General features: G+C 37.9%; 1 protein-coding gene across 2 annotated transcripts in view; it reads right to left on the bottom strand.

Annotated features, from left to right (window-relative positions):
* LOC103469968 (transducin-like enhancer protein 4) overlaps window positions 1–20,623 on the bottom strand; it is a 45,654-nt gene that overhangs the window by 13,355 nt on the left and 11,676 nt on the right. The window contains exons 5-8 of one of the 2 annotated variants that reach the window (XM_008418056.3): window positions 11,340–11,402; window positions 7,714–7,788; window positions 7,011–7,209; window positions 5,437–5,453 (exon numbers count right to left, since the gene is read on the bottom strand). In XM_008418056.3, the coding sequence (XP_008416278.2) occupies window positions 5,437–5,453; window positions 7,011–7,209; window positions 7,714–7,788; window positions 11,340–11,402 (354 nt within the window). Of the gene's footprint in view, window positions 1–5,436; window positions 5,454–7,010; window positions 7,213–7,713; window positions 7,789–11,339; window positions 11,403–20,623 lie in introns of both variants that reach the window. The other variant, XM_008418055.3, reaches the window with a different exon arrangement.

The raw sequence follows: 20,623 nt of genomic DNA, 5'->3' as shown, positions 1-20,623 counted from the left end.
AGCATCTAGCCACTGTTAATTTGTAATTAACGACTTCATGTTTCCTTTAGGATAAATATGACATGGCAAAGGTACCTATTTATTTTAACTGTTCTTTATTTTAGTTGTTTTTCTGGACAACAACCCAATTTTATTCTGCCACTGTGAATAAAATGAGAACGGTCAGGAAGACAAAAATAAAAAAAAATCTCCAAAGCTCATTTTTGGAGAAAAGCTGCAAATTATGTGTTAGATTATACAACTGAAATAAAATAAATGAGCTGACTATAGCTTCACAACTGATTAAGGTGAATTAATGAATGCTTTGGGTTTTTATTTTAAGAGTTGTTGATAACTGATCTCCTTTGCAATTTAAAAAAAAATGCAGATTAAACTAAAAGTCCAGTCAAGGCACACTTTTTACATGTTTAGCTAAGGCAGTTTCTGGGTTTAAAAAGATCATTGAATGTACTGTAAAATTAAAAGTGAGTCTCTCCCACATATTTTTCATCTTTCCTTTATTATTACATACAAAACGACATGTGGGCGAGTTGCAGCTTCTCTGCCTCATGGTATCAGAAAATATACTACTAAATCATTTAAAGATCAACGCTTCTATCTGTTGAATACTCCTATTTTCACACAACAAAACAGTGAAGCATCCTTAACAGAGTGATTGTGCCACTGATGCTGCTTATTCCCAATTGAGCTTTGCATTTTTTAAATATCAATTAATGTTCTTTGAGGAGCAGAGATCCTCAAAGAGGTTGCCCCGCTGCCTCTGAATATCTTTGTCTCTCCCACATTGGGAGGCGCTGCTCACCCAGAATACACTGGACAGAAAGAAAAAAAATAAAATAAAACAAGACCTTTAGCTCGACCTTTCCACTAACTCACGCCTGTAACCTTTTCACTGCCCTTTGCCGTGCTGCAAGTGTTGATGACAACGATTCTGAGCGGGGGGAAGGGTGAAGCTGCGTGTGTTTGTGTGTGTGTGGAGCACTTGTTCCTGTTTACATTTTAGTCCTCTGGATGTGCAAATAATCTGCAGATATCTGTGTGTGTGTGTGTGTGTGTGTGTGTGTGTGTGTGTGTGTGTGTGTGTGTGTGTGTGTGTGTGTGTGTGTGTGCGTGTACGTGTGTGTGTGTGTGTGTGTGTGTGTGTGTGTGTGTATCTTCATGAGTGATAGAGGAGCAAGTTGAGCCATCCCTCTCTGTCGCCTCCTTTTCAGGCTGATTAGATTAATTAGCCTGCAAATTAGCTCTTTTCAAAAACATCAAAGCAAATTAATTTTGCTGTGGAGACAAATGAAGGCCCCGCCGGCTGAGCGAGCATTGTAACTGTGACAAAGTCTTCAGTGTGGGTGAGTGAAAGTATTAATTTTCACTGACATCATAATTACATTTACTTCCCGTATCCAATTGATTCTGCGACTCTTGATAATGGTATCTGTAGCCTCTTGTTTCCTTTTTCATTCACTTTAGGAATCCTCTCTCTGGGCGTTACATCAGTGTCAATATTGATTAATTCATCCTAACTTCAAACTACGGCTGACATGATTCATCAACACAATCTATGATGTTGACTAAAATGATCTGTAAAAATAAAAATTTATAGTCAACATAAGTTTTGTGATTTAATCTGTTTTCTTTTTTAATTCTTAACACAAATTAAAAATTTATGTAATGGAGTATCCATCTCCTTTCGGAGATGACTATTTGGATTTCGACATGACACGAATCACGACATTTGTGTCATGATGTCCTATGACACAAATGTTTCGCATTTTCTCCAACTGGTTTCTTGTACATCGCAAAATGTATTGTAGTGTAATGGCCTAAAAAACACCCAATCTCAATCTATTAAAGCACCTTTGAGATTTGGTGGTAGAAAGGATTTGACCATGTCATGCAACCATGGAGTGATATTTCTAATAGGCACCTCACTGAATCTATTTGAGGAATAAATAAGGCACAGTGTACCTTAAAAACTGTCTGGTGAATATGTATAAAAAGCGGAACAAGTGAGTTTGTTCCCAAAACAAACAGAAAACCTGGAGAAATTTGCTTGATCATGATTATTGTATAAATAATCACTGTTATCAATGATATTATTGGAGTTTCGTGAAGATCCTTTGAAAATACGGATAATGTTTCCCCGATGTGGTTCATGCATAATCTTCATTACTATGTTGGAAGTTTTGGAAAGTAGTAATAGACTCTCGATTGCAGTACAACTAGCCCAATATATCTGATCAGCTGGTTAAAAAGTCCAACAAACAAACCAGACAGCAAACCTGCCAACTGGTTAAAAGTTTGCATTAGCTGCATGGACAGTGACTGACGTCAGGATGCTAGGCATCAGGGGAAGTCTATTAATCCATGTGTGCCTTGGCCACATATGTTTTCATTGTATTTTATTTTTAAAACTGAAAAAGTAACCAACAAAATTTTTACCATGGCAACCACTAAAGTTGCTAATAATGTCATCCCTAAATGTGACTTTGTTACTTGGTGACAGACGAACACTTTAAGAGCTGCTGAGAAAAGCAACCTTGTACTTCAAAGGCTACACAGACCAAGCAGTCATACATTATGCACAAATTAGTCCTCAGTTTCATTTTTGTCTCCACATTTTTTCCACACATTTTGATAAGACATTCAATTAGATACGGAGTAGAGGTGTCTCTGGGTCTCACCACAGTCACTAACCCTGCAAATATGCATCACAGATGCGCCAGTTAGCCTCACCTGGAACTGTCCCTTGAATCAACGCCCCACATTTTCCCCTAAAGCTGAGCAGGGACCATGCACGGCCACAGACTGCATTTGTTGCTCGAGCAATGAGCGCATGCTGGCTTTTATCCCCAAACGGCAGGATGCTAATGTAGATTTAATACACCACACAATGATCATTGATGGAGGAGAGCTACCCAATGCGTAAAAATGTGAGACAGAGGGGTTGCTGCCCGAGCTGGAATGTTTAAGCTGTGACCAGCGGTCCAATTATATTTATTTTTCTTTGATTAACAGCTCAGATGGTCACTCACCCAATTAGGCAGCAAAATATCCACTTTTTTTGTTTCTCACCTTTATTCTGCACAAAGTTCTGTACAAACCCAGAGGCTTTTGAAGTCTGGGTGGTAGTTATTTGGTTTAATCCATCTCTCTTGGCCTGTTCATTTGTTTCTTTCTCTGCAGCCAGCCCAGCATGGAAGGCGAGGCGACACGTTGCAGTCAGAGTTTTATGAAAGAGCATCCCAGCACCGACAAAGAGAAATGGACTGTGGCTGTAAAGCTTGTTTGCAAGCAAAAATAAAATGAGACAGAAAATAACAAAAAATATCTCAAAAGTAAGTTGCATATCGCAGCTTCCACACAAGCAAAAAGCTGCAATGTGCTCCAGTAGAGACACACAGAGAAATCAGATGGTGACAAGAATTAGATGGTTTTCAGTCTGAATGGATCAAACAGGTGATGGGTGTGATACTTTTCCAATCAGTAAATTAACTTTATCTAATCACTGCCACATGAAACTGACAACATCACTCTGGGGTGTGGATAATGTTACTGTATATTTGAACCTTCTTTTTGCATCAGTTGGGGATAGAAACATGATTTATTTCTGTAGTACATAATAATCTTCACCTTTAATTTGGAGATTAAATGTTTCACATGAAGTTTAAATTGAAAGCTTCTCATCAATAATTAATCCCAGATAAATAACCAGTGACCCTCGTAATAAATCTACCTCTCCTTATTGGGGAGATACTCTCAGCGAACAGATGAATTTGAAAAAAGCATTTCACCATTTCAAACACATTTTAGTGGCTCAAGAAAATCTGCACTTCATCAAAAGGAGCCTGTAGAAATGTAGATCCCTGTGCAGTTCAATAAGAACAAGAAATCACACAACCATCTGCATAAAACTGATAGGAAGTCTTTGACAAATTGTGATTAACATGAACCCTATGACTGATCATTTTTTAATCTTAAAAGAGGAATTTGCCCCAGCCATTTGAACACATTGTGTCCTATTAGCCAAATAATCTGTAAACCAGTAAGATGCTTCATTAGAGATGCTTATGTTGAGAAGAATATTTAGCTAAATACTTTGGTCCACAGTGTCAAATGACTTTCAAATTTAGAAACTTTGTGATGAGGCAGCCAGTTTTAGTCTATATAACTCAGACTGAATGGGAATATTGCAAATACTCCCATTCAGTCTCATAATCAACTCAATGATGTAAATAATCGAACCCTGAACCAACTACTACCCTCACACTCATTTCAACCAGCAGCAACAAACGCTCTCAGAAGGCTCTGTCCTTGAACACACCATGACTGTTTAATTGACTGCCTGTACGGGTTACAATAGGTCTGCAGGCGCGCGTGCTGGAGCTCGCTTCATACCCACACACCTTTATCAGAGTGTGAGGACCTAATTCCAAGGACATCAAGGCACAGATGTTCATGCAATTCACACAAACTGTACTCTGTGGACTGTAGCCAAGGCAACGGCAGATCACTGACAAACGGCTTATTGGTTTCATGGAGTGACTGTTGGCCGCTGTGTCAAAGAGCATCTCTGTGTGTTTGTGTGTGTGCGGGAGATTTCTCACTGAGCGCTAATGAAAGGAATTTATCATTCTGGCCGCTCCGTCTTTATCGCTGATTTCTGATGACCTCAGAAACACAGACACACACATGTTCACGCATATGTGCGTGCTCACATACACCTACTAATTACAGCAGTGATGACGCGTGTGTGTGTGTGTGTGTGCGTGTGCGCGTGTGTGTGTGTGCGTGTGGTTGAGGATCTGCTATATGGTGGGCAGGAGACAACATATTAAAACATTAAAGAAAATTCCTTTAAATCGAAAAAAGCACACACACACAAGCGCGCAATTTCTCTAAACTGTGTGTTCAAGCATGTGAGCTCAGCTTGCTCACATAAAGACATGCTAATCTGCTCATTGAGTATTCAACAAACCAAATGTTTTCCTTTGGGTGGTGGGGTCTGTGCCGCTTAAGGGACTCATTTACCACATTCACTGGATGTAACCATGATCTGTTCCTGAACTCCTTTGTTTTCAGCTTCTGCTTGGCTTCTGTCGTAACTTATCTTATATTTTAGTTTTTAAAAGCACATCCTTGAATATATAATTTTTGAGAAATTATTCAATGGATAAAAAGAAGCTTAAAACTTCATTCAGATCTAGAAATGTGTAACAATTACTGGATAAAGGTAACCATTTTGTGATGCAGAAAAATTCGCTTCTCGTACTGATTTAGTCTGATTCAGTGTCAGAAAGTGAGTCAGAAAGGATTATGCACTCAAATGTAGCCTGGACTTCCTTCAGACATACTGGTTGATCATCGCAAATGAAGATACAGTAAATCTTTGAGCTCTGGATAGTTCTTGTTATGAGGATAATAAAGACTGAAAGGACTTACCTTAACTGAATCTCTGTCTGAGGAGGCGAAAGGCAAGAGAGAGGGAAAGAGAGAGACACAAAGAGAGAAATATACTTAATAAAATATTCAAAGACTTAAGCAAAACTGACATAGACTCATATTAAACAACCACATGTACTACAGTATCATATTCTTAACTGTGTGATCTGGCCAATTAATGTGGGTCATCCCCTATCTTTATTATTACACTTACAGTTATTTCAAATTTTTTAATCAACACCAGATATTGCCAAGTTTAGCTAGAGCTCAGCTGATTTTAATAAAAAAAAACATAACAAATAACTGAGATTTAAGCAAATCTGATCAAAAGAAGTGAATAAACAGAACACTATATTTTATGCACTGAAGACGCCCTGTAAGCAAAGTTTACAGGATAAAGAATATAATTTCTTATTTAAAAAAATGGTTTGTACTAATTAATTAGAAGCATTGCAAGACTCAACTATTAAAAATTCACTGTCATGAAGATCTGCTACAATAAGAAGTATAACGTAAAGCCAGCCCTACAAAGGAAAAACTGTTTAAGAATTAGAATTTTGCCATTCAAGTTATGTATGTGTAAAGAAAATAATAGTTTGAAGCAAACAAAACCAAAAATAATAATACAACAATTAATAATTGTCACTTTATCTTTACAAGAAATATCTGTATAATAATGTCAAACGTTAGAAAACAGCAATTTGTTAAACCTGACAGGAGATTGAAAATATAGGACAACACAAGGTCTCCCACAAAGGGATCATTAAACTTAAATTTACTAACTATACAACAAAGTGAATTCTGGAAATCAAACATTTAAAACCACGTGCACATATCAGTTTTCTGAGGTTCAGATTGCATTTTTATTGATTCTCCTGCTAATGCATGTGAGTGCTTGCTTCATTAGCTTATGTTAGCTGTTCTGTAGTTATAGGGCAGGGTCAACTGCTCGAATGCACAGTAAATAAAACCCTCACAGCCTTGTTACAACTAAATAATTAAGTGGTGGCATGCACCGTTTCTATCATACACACACAAGCATATCTACTCCGGGAACAGAAATTAAATACTCAAGCTGGAAATCAGATCAGAGAAGAATCAAAGCTGATCTCGGTGTATAAGACAAAAAGGGCAACATGGTGGTTTTTGCCTTCCTAACAGGCAAATTAAAATGACTTACTGTTGGATTTGTGTTTAAACAATTTTACCTGCTGGTCATTAGGGGAACTAAATATAAAGAAGCAACAGACGGCTGTAGATAGCAGGAGCATGTAGTGATATGATTGTCAAAACATATGAAACAGCGTTGGGATTATTTTTAAAACCCTAACATGTTTCAAAGTCTCTCAACTTTCATTTATTTTTCAAGCATTAAAAAAAAAAAAACAGAAATTATAATGTTAATCTAAACTGACATAAACCACAAAAAATGACATGTCTGATTTAATGTGAGGCCATGTGAAAGAAATGATAAGCCACTGCATATGACAGAATAAATGGTAATCATAAGGCTAATTAAAACAGATGTTCTCTGAAAGTTACTCATCGTTAGAGCCGCACAGAGTCAGACTTGCCTCTCGTGTGCTCACTGTTGTTCTCGTGGTGTTTCCTCTCATCCTTAAGTGGCAGCTGGTGACTCAAAGCTGACGACAGAGCCAGTAGGCTGGCAGTACTGGCACCGGGGGGCAGAGGGGGCTGCAGGCCTGCTGGATGGGGGGTGAGCGGGACCGGAATGGCATGGCCATGGGAGAGGTGCTGAGCCTGGAGCTGCTGCTGCTGATCCACATACGGACACACGGATTACAGTTTGTATGTGGGAATGGAAAAGCACAAAAGTGACAGCATCTGAAGCACTTTCACTCTAGCATGACCTTCGGTGCGCAGAAGGAAAGCTTGATTCCCTCAAAATGTGGAATAGATTTTAAGTAATCGTTGAAAAAAACTTTTTTACAGATCATTCTGACCAATAAATCCCTTTAAATGCCATATTGAGAAGATTTCAAAGAGAATCATCAAGTATTACACCAAAAAAATCAGATTAAAATGTATTATTTCGAGTTGGATTTAAAAGACATTCTTATAGTTGAAGTCAACCCCGAGTCCTGTTGTCCTTGCTGACATTCTCATCCAAATTAAAACACTATCTGAATCTTACTTATTGATTTTGTCTGTGTGTGTGCGTGCGTGCGTGCGTGCGTGCGTGCGTGCGTGCGTGCGTGCGTGCGCGTGTGCGTGCGTGCGTGTGTGTGCGTGCGTGCGTGTGTGTGTTAAACTCACTCCTATGATGGCGTTAAGTTCAGCCATGGTCACCTGCTTGGCTCTTTCCACAGCCTGCACCACTTGCTGCTGGTGCTGATGGACAGAAAGGAAATATCAGCAACAGATTGAGTGAGAAATATTTTCTTAAAAAAAGATCATTAGATTTTTAAAAACATTGGGAAAATCTGATAAACAAACTTTCATTGACACTAATTATACTTCTCTAAATGAGAACATAATTTAGAAACTAAGCATCAAGGTGGTTCAAAAGACTTAAACTAGCAAATGAAACCACTGACTCCACGGGAAATAGTTTAATAGGGTAATACATTTTTATGTGAAATGAGGGTCAATTACTAATGGAGTTCAAAGTAATCTCCCTTTATTTTACAACGACATGAACAGCTATAAAATAAAATGGTGACCACTTGAATTAATCTACGTTTGCACTGCTTTGGCTTCACTGTCCAGCTCTGTTATGCAGTTTTTAGGGATAAACAACCAGGAAAATAAAAATATTCAAGGGCTTTTAAAAGATGGTTGCCTATTAAAGAAATACTTTATTATTATTATTATTATTATTATTATTATTATTATTATTATTATTATTATTTAAAACTCTTATGGTAAGAGTCTTACCAATCCAGTCACAATAAGTGCCTGAAATAAAGTAAATTCGTTCAAAAATCAATAAAATTGCATCCACTTGAAGATTTTTGCCCTTTTGGATTGCTTTTATTTGAGGCACTTGAAAGTATTAAATACTTTAACACTTTGTTGAGACAGAATAATATAGAATATGAGATAATTTGTGAAAATAAATAAATAAATCAAGTTTCTCAGCCTTATCCCTTTGGTCCTACTGCCATCTGCAAAAACACACTAAATGCATCGCTCCTAGTCAGAAACCACCAATCAGAGGCAGGAGGAGGGCTTTAGCACTGCCAATCAAGCTGGTGTATGCTCTGCACACATCATCCCCCTTGCTCTCTGCTACGTGAAGAGAAGCTTCCTGCGAATTCACAGGCTAGTAATCAAGACCACAGTTGATGGCGGATGAACAGTTGCATCTGGAAGTTGTTTCTACACCATAAACACTTTTCACATCTCTTGAGCCACAAAAGAAATGACAAATCAAAGTAGTCAAAAAAAATCAATAGACAGTTGTGATGTATAAACTAAATGAGTTCCTCTCCCATTGTTTTGAGGTGATACAGTTTTGACAAACTAACGGTGACGTTTCTGTCTGATCCTTTGGTATGAGGGAGAGGCTGAAGCTTTGCTTTTAGGAGTTTATTCCTTATGATTAAATGTTACTTTACATTTCCTGTAAAGTTAAATATTTGCTTCTCAATTGAATCCTGAACACAGTTTACTTGCTTGTTTAGTTGTTGGAGCATCTGAAATGTTTCCAAACAAAATAGCTGCCATACCTTCATCACATTAACAGACATTTTTGTGGAGAGACAGAGACAGTTAAGAAGAGGGAGACAGCAAGCAGTACAAAGTCACAGAAAGGGTACAGAGAGAGGAAGGCAGATGCAGACAGTCAGAAAGAGCAGGAAGATTCATCCAGGAGCGCAGAACATCAAAGTAAAGCAGAGATGAAAGAGCTTATCAGGTGTGGAAATGAACCTGACCATCGAGTTCAGCTACACGTCGGCTCCCTAAGTCTAACCTACCAGAACGTGACATGCACACAAGTGAAGATCCAAAACTCCGATAAATACTTTCAAATAGATTTTGTGACGTTATCATCACCACTTTCAATAACTACGAGCCTGAAATGAGCATTATTAACTAAAATCTTATAAATAATCTTTTTTTTTTTATCTAAGTCCATGCAAATCTGGGATACTGGTGGAAAATTTCTTGATCTTTCTGAAACAGAACTGTACAAACAGCATTCAGTATTCAAATAGTCACAACATTTTCCACATTGTGCCATGTGGCAACTACAAACTTTGATGTGATTTTTGCTGCAATTACAGCAGCAAGTCTTTAAGGATATCGCTCTGCGAGCTGCGAACATCTGAAGACTGAAATCCTTGCCCAGTAGCTCAGATCAGTCAGATCGGAAGAAGCATTTGTTTTCATGTTCAGCTGCAAATTCTTAAATGGATTCAGTTTTGGACTTTGACTGGGCCATTCTAACACAGGAATATGAAGAACGCTATGCCAGTTTTCTTTAAAAATATATGCACTGTACTAAACGCACCGGATGTGTCTGTTTTTGGCTAAACTTGAATGTGTCAAAATTCAACCCTACATTTTGGCTGCACACTGAACTCCTCTGATTTAGTATGGATGGCCAAAATATTCATTTGCTGTCTCATCTGACCAGAGAACAATTTCCAGCTGGTTTTTGAGCTCTAACATTGTTATGGCTTTCTCTCAACAATACCTGTCAATACATAAAAGTCGGTGGTCCTGTCAACAGATTCTCCCACTGAGCTGTGGATCTGTGCAGCTCCTCCAGAGTCACCACAGACAGCTTTTCTCATTCATGCTCTCCTTCTCAGACATTTTGGTTTAGTGAGAAAGCCATAACAAGCTGTTTTCGTCTGTTAGTGTATTACAAAAAATACATATTACACTTTGAAAGGGTATGTATAATTTTACAAAGGACTGAAGGCTTAGTTGTTCCAGTTTTAGTTTTCTGCCAAACCTATGTAGAGTAAAGATGTTTAAATGTTGGGATACATCTTCGGTCTAGGCAGAAGTAAACCGCAGATTCTGCCCACATAAGAATGTCGCTTTGAGTTGTGGAAAACAAGGAAGTGTAGAGATATTCTGAGTAGAATTGTACTAACCAATGCTTAAGAAGAGTGCAATTTGTAGCAACACAGATGAAAATTCAACGTATATTGGGGTAACAATATAAAAAAGTGATAGGTATGAAAATAAAAACAAAGACTCAACATAGCTGATCTTATTTCCTGCATAATAACGATGATATGCAGCGGTATTGTGGTACATTTCATATGCACACAGACAACTAGGCTGTGCACCAACACAAAGCAGCTTCCTCTCCCTGCCTCCCCTCTCTGTGGGCCTGAGGGCTGTGTAGAAGCACCACAGTCTAATGCCATTATTCCTAATCCATCCTAAAGCCTCCTAATCCATGGCTAATCTGGAGGAGAGCTTTCGGAGTCCAAACTCACTCGTTCCTGCTGTTCCCACCCCTCAACACAACACACACAGAGTTTGTTACTTCCTTAGAGGGAGGATTTATCACCGCAACACACACGAATGTGCACGCGCGCACACACACCTTAAGAATGGATAATAAACACACTGTATAAAGCACACGTTTCACACCCACCACTGTATATGCACACAAGTGAAATGTATTTTAACAAAAAAAAGTATTTTCTTTCACGCACACTTCACTGCTGGCTCCTGCATATGTTAGTGGGAGACATTTGATAAGTTCACAGTATATCTGCCTATCCTGAGCAGGGAGGATTAGCCCAGGATAATCTGCGTGTTTGCGTGTACATTTATGTGTGTGTCTGTGTATTTTTCTCTTTTTGCCTCAGAATCCTCCGCAGAATTCTCCCCCAATCGTTTCTTCTCCCTCCCATTCTTTCTCTCACCCACCTCTTCCTTAACTCCCTGTGACAGGCATTTTTGACTCTTACCTCTTGAGAGAGGAAGGGAATGACTTGGGCACAGATTGCATTCAGCCGCTTGACGATCTCCGCCTGTAAGACAGAGGGGTGGGTGCACCGAAAACAATCAACATCAAATTCAACAGGAGACAAGAAGGCGTCCTCTTCATTTAAAGTTCAGCTGATGAGATCACTGAGGTTTGTGAATAAGAACCCATATTATTGTCTTTTAAGCAGCTGAATAGTCACATTGGAAACCCGAGTCTGACACACAACTGAGTATGATTGGTATTTAGAGGATGGGGTAATCTCTAAGAGACATTCAGTTAAAGATGAAAAACTCCTGTTACCATTTAATGCAATACTACTGCTTTGGGAGGACTGACACTATATTAAGCTGCAAAAAGCACAAAAATCTCACATGTTATTAGTCACTTTAGGAGTTGTTGTTGTTGTTGGGTAGCCCCTCTTCACTCTGCAAGAGCACGACCTAACACAGAACATCGATTGGCCTTGCAAGGTTGCATCAGGTATTCAATATATTTTTCATGCATGCAGTGCGTTGTGGGGTTTACCTGCTTCAGTTATGTGTAGCACCACATGGTGTTTTGCTTCACTATGTTTGTTGCTTGCTAAAAGTGACAGGAGTTCATTTAGCCTCCTGTCAAAACCCTTCTGGAGCTTCGTAGAGGACATTGGAGCATCTTCAGATGCAAACCATGAAAATCCCAACTTTAAATAATCACAGTCATGCTTCCTTCCTTTTCTTTCGTTTATTGCTCAACCCAAACTTTTTACTCGCAGTAGCTTTAGATACTAATATTCTATTAATTTTGTCTTTGGAATGTAGGCTTGATGAAGTTGGCTAAATGTCAGCAGTTATTTTTCCCAGTTTATACCTTTTCCTCATGTAACTCCCTCTAAAGAACTGGTGAACATGACCCACACTGTGATAAACCCTGCTCAATGCCAAATTAGATATTTTGATGGAAGAATTAACAAAGTGGGTGTTAAGAAAATGTTCAACCTTTTAAGTAGAATGGACATTCTGTTTTTCCAATTACAAACAGTGGTTGTTTTAATTTTAATATTGACCAACAGAATCAGAACTAGAATTGCTCACATAATCAAACATCTGTGGGTTAAGTAATCATTGAGGATGGCTTGACCTGTATTCTTTAATATTTCCCTTTTACACCCTAATCCCGTATTAATTATTTTAGTAAAATGTTGTAAGACAAAACAACTGGGATAGTTTTGCCCTTTTCACAACTCTTGTTATGTGAAGGGCAAAACAAATAATTAAGAAAAAATAAATAAAACAATGTAGCACCCATAGAGTTTTGGTTATGAATGAGTAACAGTCAACAAAAAAAAGAAAAAAGAAAGAAAAGAAAACACACTGTTCCTCAATGTGATGAAAATAGAAACGCAAACTGAGACATCTCTATTGCACAAAAGAAAACCTTTCACTAAAGATTTAGATTGGGTGTCATGATCAGCTGAATATAAATAGGAGTGTAAATGTTTACATCCAAGTGTGCGCATTTATCTGTGCAGAAAAAGAGAAAATATGATTTACCACAGACAAAATACACAACCACTGCAATTACCATCACATTCATAAGATGCACCGCCCAAATTATTGCAGTTGGCACTACTGCAAACACCATCATTAAGTTGTCTTTGAAACTGTAAAAGCCTCTAGAGGAGAATCTGTGTGCACTGGAAATACTGTAGCGCACACATATTAACAGACATCATGAATGATGAGGGATGAAGCTTTCATCTGCTCCATTTTTATGAAATAATGTTAACACTCCCTACATTTTCACCCTTTCAAAGTCAAGTGCATTTTCATCAGAGTACGTGAGCATCATTCCTGAGTTGGAGCAATCCGTCTTTGGCCTTGAAATCCAGCTGTCGCCTTTTTGCAATCAAGGTGTTCTGTGTTACCTTAGCAGCTCTGAATGTATTAAATATCAACACTTAGCGAGTGCACGCTGGTTTCAACACCTTTTAAACTCACAAAATATGTCACTAACTACACAAAAGTAGTAGATTAGAAGTACTGTAGTTGAGAAGCCTTCAGTAAGTTCAACACTGTTTGCTTTCATGTGAAAGAATTAAAATACCCTTTAACAGCTTGTGTGTTTTTTCCACATATCTGGACATAAAGGTATTTAATATACATTTAAAAAAATCTTCAGTAATATAAATTTATATTCCATGTCACAATCCTTCAGTGTTTGTTTTGATCATTTTCTTGGTGTTCATTTATGTTCTGTGTACTGCATATTACCACTTTCAGTCCATTTCAGTGTCAAGAAGGTTGCTGTCATTGTACTTCATTCTTTTGAGTTTAGTGCTTTTTTAGTTTATAATTTGGTTCTTTATGCATTTGGATTTAGTTCTCTAAGCTAAACCTTAGTCTTTTCTCTTTGGGTTGAGGTTCCTATTGAATCTTAGTTGACAGCCATTATGATCATGACCAAAAGTGAATGATTACCAACCTCTCCTTTATTACTTTTTGCTTAATTCATCAATAACATGTGAATTAGATGGTAACCGAAATTCACTTCTTAAAATGTTGTCATTTTAGTGAATTTCTTTGGAGCAGTTGTTTAATTTTAATTTTTATTTTTGCTCAATTAATCAGGTAAATAAATAGCAAATCTAATAAATTACCTTTTTCAGAGTCTGGCAAAAGAACTGCAGAAGAGGCCACGTCTCTAACCTTGTTTCATGTACATAACCTTTGAAGAGGTTAACTTTGGTATCAGTGGAACCAGACTTCCCCTGAGGCAACGACAGCAAACCCCCAACGCACACTTAAATAAATCCCTCAGCCAGAAGCGCAAGCAAAGCTACAGCAGACGCATAAACACAACTTTACGAACACCCAGACACACATCAAGAAGCAAAGGCAACCCCACCTCCCGCCCCCCACAGCCTTCTTTGTATTCATCAGATGTTTTTACTGAACCTGAGGCTTGGCTTTTAAAGATTATACAGCACTTACTTCCTCCAGATCAGGTGGGATATTTTTTTTAACAGGAAGCTGCCTGATCCAGCGTCCCAAAGGGAGTGCTACCAGTGCAACTCAAATCCAAACATAAACAGAGACAAAAGACATGACTAGAACAGAAACGCATATTAATAGGCAGCTGAGGATGAACATCACATTATTTATTTGTAACACAAACAACGTGGGGCTCCATCTGGACCGTATTTCCTCTTGTGATTAACTTGGATGAAGTATATAGTGGGAATACCTGCAGAATGTGAAGTAATGTGGGAACCACTGATGGAAAAAATAAAAACTCCTGATATTTTTGGCTGAGCAGCTTAATCTATGAAAGCTTTTTGCAGTCCAAAATATATTTAAAGAAACAATCGCTGATTTTTTAAAATATAAGACAACGTTGGGGTTTATTTAATGGTGACCAGTGTGAACTGTGTCCCTACTTTTTAATGCAGTTTTTTTTTATTTAATATTTAATTAATAAGAATGTGTTTGGAAAATGTAATAAATATTTTTTAAAAATTCAGAACTTTTATTTGGTCGCTCATCTAGTGGAAATACTTTATCTGTGACAGTCTGGCTAACATCGCTTCCTCCTGTCCTGATCTGTGGAGTAAAACAATGATTAAAAGCATCTTATAATGAAAGGACATTATATTTAAAGGCTCCTGATTTGGACCTTTGACCAAACTGTGGCAGCTGCAGTTTATCATCTTTACCCATATATCAACCCCACAGTCAAACATGGTGGTAATTTGGGGCTGCTTTGGTGCTTCAGGACAACTTGCCATTATTGATTGAACTATGAATCTTGATTGGGCTTTGAAGTGGGACAGTTGGTAGTTGCCTTACAACAAGAATATCCTAAGTTTGAATCTCAGCTTGTGGTCTTTCTGTATGGAGTTCTCTCTGCACATGTGTGGGTTCTCGCTGGGTACTCCGGCTTCCTCCCACAGTTCAGAAACATGACTGTTAAGTTAATTGGTCTTCCAAAATGCACTTAGGTATGAGTGTGTGTGTGGGCGTGGGCGTGCGTGCGTGCGGCGTGCGTGCGTGCGTGCGTGCGTGCGCGTGCGTGTGTGTGTGTGTGTGTGTGTGTGTGTGTGTGTGTGTGTGTGTGTGTGTGTGTGTGTGTGTGTGTGTGTGTGGGGGGGGGTGTGTGTGTAGGGGTGGGTGGGTGCGTGTGTGTGTGTGAATGGCTGTTTGTCCTGTGTGTCACGGTGTTGCTGTGTGATGGACTGTTAGACATTACGTATGTTTGGAGTTAGCATACTTACTAAAGGCATGTAGGTTAGAGTATTTATATAAAGTATTACTTAATTTTTTATAGTATTCATCCATTGTATATAAACTTTGGACAAAAAAAGGTTTCTCTCTGAACACTTTGCCAAGCCAACACATGCAAGCACACATACATTTCTATGGGGAAATGTAGTATGACCAATCATCCTACCATGTTTTTTTTTGGACTGTGGTAAGAAGGCAGAGTACTCAGAGAGAAACCATAACTACTTAAGGAAAAAGTGAAAACTCCATGCAGAAAGAGCCCATGTCAGGATTCAAACCCAGGAAGTAACTGCAAGGCAACAAAGCCAAGAACTTGCAGTCTTTATGCAGACATTACATGATTAAAAATGGAAAATTGCAATTTGCCATTTGCAATTATGCTTCTGATGTATCTCAACAAGCACCAAAATATTGTGTGATACAGAATACATAATATTAATATTAATCTTGAATGATCTTCCCATTTCTGAGTGGAACGCTTAAACTTCTTTAGAATAAAGTGCAGAGGATGGGAGGTTAGTGGAAGCACTAAAGGCAGGAATAAACCTAAGAAATGGGATTCAGTCCTAATGTTATGTAGCTTTGTAAAGTAGGCTTTTGGTCAAATAAGTAGGTACTACTGAGCCCTGTTTGTGAGGTTGTAAGTTTATATACCAACATAGCCTATTCAGTTTAGACTTTTAATCACATACTTCAATAAATCCCAGAAAATAAAGTGATACAATCAAAAGTTGTTAATGTCTATCATTGTTAGAGCAGCTCAGAGAAGAAAGAAAAATGTGTGAACAGTCACACATAAGTTCATTTTTAGCTTTCATACACTGGTGAACAAAACCTATTTATAATTAATTATGTTTAAGAGTTTTAAAAGAGACATTAAACACTGAATCATCACAGGCTGTTTGAGGATCCACTTTCTTACGGTGCCTGGTGGATGGGGACCAAGAGAAAAATAGATTTTTTTTTTACATAATGATATTGTAGAACTGCACCAGGACACTCTCTTTCAGAGAAAACCTAAAACACTGACATTTTCATTTTATATTTAGTCTTTATACAGGCAAGATGTGCTGAGCACACATGCCCTTTTTCAGTTTGACTCCTCTTCACATTTCTGCACACCGGGGAACTCACCCGTACATATTAGCCTCTGTGATTCTCCGGTGAGGTTGTTAGCTGGGGTTTAAGTGCTTTGCTCAAGGGAACATTGGTGTTAAGTGTTGGCCATGTTCAATATTTATACAGCTGGAAAAAGGAGCAAGTGATGCTGCTTAAGCTGAATGCAAAGCTTAATGGATGTTGGAGGAGGCACTGAACCAGTAGTTGACGGCTACTTGAAAGGAGTCTAATTTTGGCACCATAGCTACTGTTACTAACTTCTAAATAGGCATTGTTTAAAAATCTTATATGTACTGACATAATGCAAATGGAAACAAAACACCAGCTTGCTACAAACAAAATAGTATTTTCTCCCGTCTATTGTAATCTACTGAGAAATAAAGTGTATTTTGCTGCTCTAACACAATGAAGGTAAAGTATTATTTTCATATCTAACACCACAACAGGAGTTTAGTTTTGGCTATGAATAACTACAAATAATTGCTTAGGGCAATTATTAATAAAATTAGTAATTTAGATAAAAAATTAACAAGTCGGGGCACCACCGAATGCTCAAGAAAATAATAGCCAAATGATTCAGTATTGCTGGTATTTTCTGTAAATACCTGACTGACAAGGCCGATCTCTAGATGTGATTGGGCAGGAGGCAAGGTATACTCTGAACAAGTCACCAGCGCATCACAGGGTAACACAGAGACACGCAGGACTAACTACCCTGCATACACACACTCACAGCAAAGGACAATTTAGAGACAAATTAACCTAATAAACAAAGAAAAGACTCTTGCACATTTTGCAGACCAAATACATAATCAGAAAATGCAATAAAATTTATTGCACATGTCAATAATGATATCATCCAAATCTTTTTTTTTCTTTTTTTTTTTTTGCATTTAGCGGTCGTATAGCATTTAGACAATCCTATAATGCTTTAATTTGATTAAAAGTTTATAAGAAATTGCTTAATCAATAACTGAGCATCCAGGTGATTCCTTTGGAAGAGCTGATCTTAATGTTGCTGTAAATGTGGAAAAATTGAACAAAAGCTAAATTACACTTTCCCACTGTGCAACACAACCCATTACAGCTGACATTTTACACCAGGTGGAAGCCATTGTGACAGTAGGCCAGGGTGCAGGGATGTCAGGCAGTTTGGCCAATATGCTTCCTGGCACTGCTAGAGCACGTGAACAAAAAGGAGAGAGAAAATCAAAGCTCCTTTTTTCCCTCTTTTTTTTAAACAATTAGGCCTCAGCTTTGACCTGGACCTGACACTGGCTCAGCAGAGAATGTATAATCAGAAACAACTGAACAGAGATGCCTAAATGTTGGGGCACAAAAGCAGGTCGATTTGCTTAGTGTATTGCTCGTTTAGAGGACTCTGTGGTCACATCAAGCTGCAACAGCCTCTGAGGTTTGAAATATGGACACTGAAATATCTTCAGCCCTTTTTGTGAGGCACCAGAGAATTTTTCCACAGGTTGAAAAGAATTGTTGCATGATCCAAACACCATGTGAAAAGGATTGGCGTGTTAAACTTGAATCGCTGATAAAAATAATAATAATAAATTATATCTTTTAAAGGTATAAGTGATTGCATTTTGGTTAAATTACGTTAAACAGTTAACCTTTTGAAATAATAATTTCCTGGATTGCAGAATTTTCTTTATTTATAACAAACTCACATGCCATCAACAAACACTTGTCAGTAAAAATTGCAGTCAATGGGGACAACAATGTTAATAAACGTGAAGAACATTCTGAAATAGTCCCACTTTACCTCCTAACAACAATGAAATTAGATCAGGCAGGAGCCCAGGAGTCAGAGCGGGTCAGATACAAGATCAAATGTCCATCTCCCCTGTGGAGCTTTGTAAGCACCACATCAGCACCACTTTTCACCACCAGCTAATACACCTAATGGACCTCACCATATAAAGTCTTCATTCCCTTGTGACCCTGTGTGTGTGAGCGAGTGTGTGAAAGAAGCAGCGAGCACAGTGGAAAGAGACAAAGAGGAAACACAAAAGGCCCTAACTAGACTGTCTCTAAGCAGTTCTTGATGTAATTTAACTCCTTAATGTAATTTTTATGTTATTGTGACATAAATGTTTTCTGATTTTGTCACTTAAAACAGTTAAGACAGGGTAAACAAATGTAGTAAATACTTGTAGTATCATCTTGAATAGGCAGTGAGGTTAAATTCTAACATTACTATTAAGTATAGTTCCTCACTGAAGTTTTGTGCAGCAAAAATTACCCTTTGGGACCAAAAAAAAATCTATTTTAAAGAATAATTTTTACCCAAATGGACCGTCACATCAGCAGCAATGGCTCTAATCGTCTGTTATAATGATAGGGATACTTTATATTGCATTAATAACAAATAAATCAAAAACATATGATTTCTTTTGTGGGGTGAAACAGTAAAACAATCCATCCATCCTGTTTAAAGGGCCTTGACTTTCTGTTGATCTTTTCCTTTGTACAGATGCCAGTGTTTAGAAAATAAAACACAACACTGCATTGCAAAGGTATTGCTTTCTGTCTATTTGCAAGACAGTATGTGTGAAGGACAAGCATAGCGGTGGTGGCAGTATCATGTCGGTATGGCCTTCTGCAGATGGAGTTAAATAAAGGGCAGTTCTGAAAGAAAACCAGTTAAAGCTGGACAACACTTAAAAGTGTGAAGGAGGTTCACCTTGCAGCAGGACAACATTAAACAGCCAGAGATAAAATGGTTTAGATCAAAACTCGTTCCCATGTTGGAGTTCTCCAGTTAAGGTCCATATGGGTCATTAAGAACCTGTGACAGGACTTGAAAACAGATCTCCACATTTTCTCTACATCCAATCCGGCTGAGCTACTTCATATGAACATGCTGCACTATTATGAATATTTACAGTGCTGTGAGCAAATATGTATCCCTTTCCCAAGATGCTGTGTGTTTTTGCTTTTTTCATAATGAAATGTTTCAGATCACTAAACAAGCTTTAATTTCAGGAATTGATAAAATAATACAAAAAAAGCAGTTTTCCTTCAAAAAAAACTTGTCCTTTGAAATTTCTCTAGCCAGACGATAATACTCCGAGACACATGGAATCAAGAACCCCAAGCAACATCTGAAGCACAGCAGGCTTCACTTTCCTGAGGTCAGAGGTCAGGATTCAACAAAACAAAAAGAGACACAAATCGAAAAATCTCTCATGAAAATGAAAAAAGGTCACAATTGTTTAGACAAAAAAGTGAAAACGATTTCATAAAGCACACTGTATATCTCGAGATCAATCCATGTTAAATTTGTTTTGTAAATGTTGAGAAGAACAATTTTTTCTTCTTAACTTGGTTTATTTTATATTTTGTCAGGACGTTTACAGTTGGAAGAGGAAGGACACAAAAGAAGGGGATTGCTCTGAGCACCATTTTATCACTAACCAACAGCATCTACTGACAGTTTAATAGGCTGAAAGCAGGTGGTTTTCTTTAAGCAAGACATACCCGACCGAATTACTCTAAATATGTATGGAAAGGAGATTTTAAAATTGCAATCCAAATTATTAATTAAAAATTAATATTAATGTACAGACACTCCAGTTTGCTTTCAGTTTTTAATTTTTCTCAATTTTTCAAATCACAGTGACAACAAACCTCACAACAAAACAAATGTTTCCTTATCTGCTGCAGTAAAATAACCTGTCACACGTAACTGAAATCTCTGGCAATCTTCAGAATCTAGACGTCTTATTACTTCCTTCTTTCACCACTTTGTCCTTGTGCCTCCTTCCTTTTTCCCTCCTTACATCCTGCGCTTTGCTTTATTTCTCTTTCAGCCTCACTAATTTGCAATTGATTAGCTGTCCTCTCTCAGTCCTATGAGGGGCCG

Source organism: Poecilia reticulata, chromosome 9, assembly GCF_904066995.2.
Source record: "Poecilia reticulata chromosome 9, P_reticulata-male-v2, whole genome shotgun sequence".
Taxonomy (NCBI): Eukaryota; Metazoa; Chordata; class Actinopteri; order Cyprinodontiformes; family Poeciliidae; genus Poecilia; species Poecilia reticulata.
Note: the sequence above shows the minus strand (reverse complement) of the source record. Positions and strands in the feature narration are given on the sequence as shown.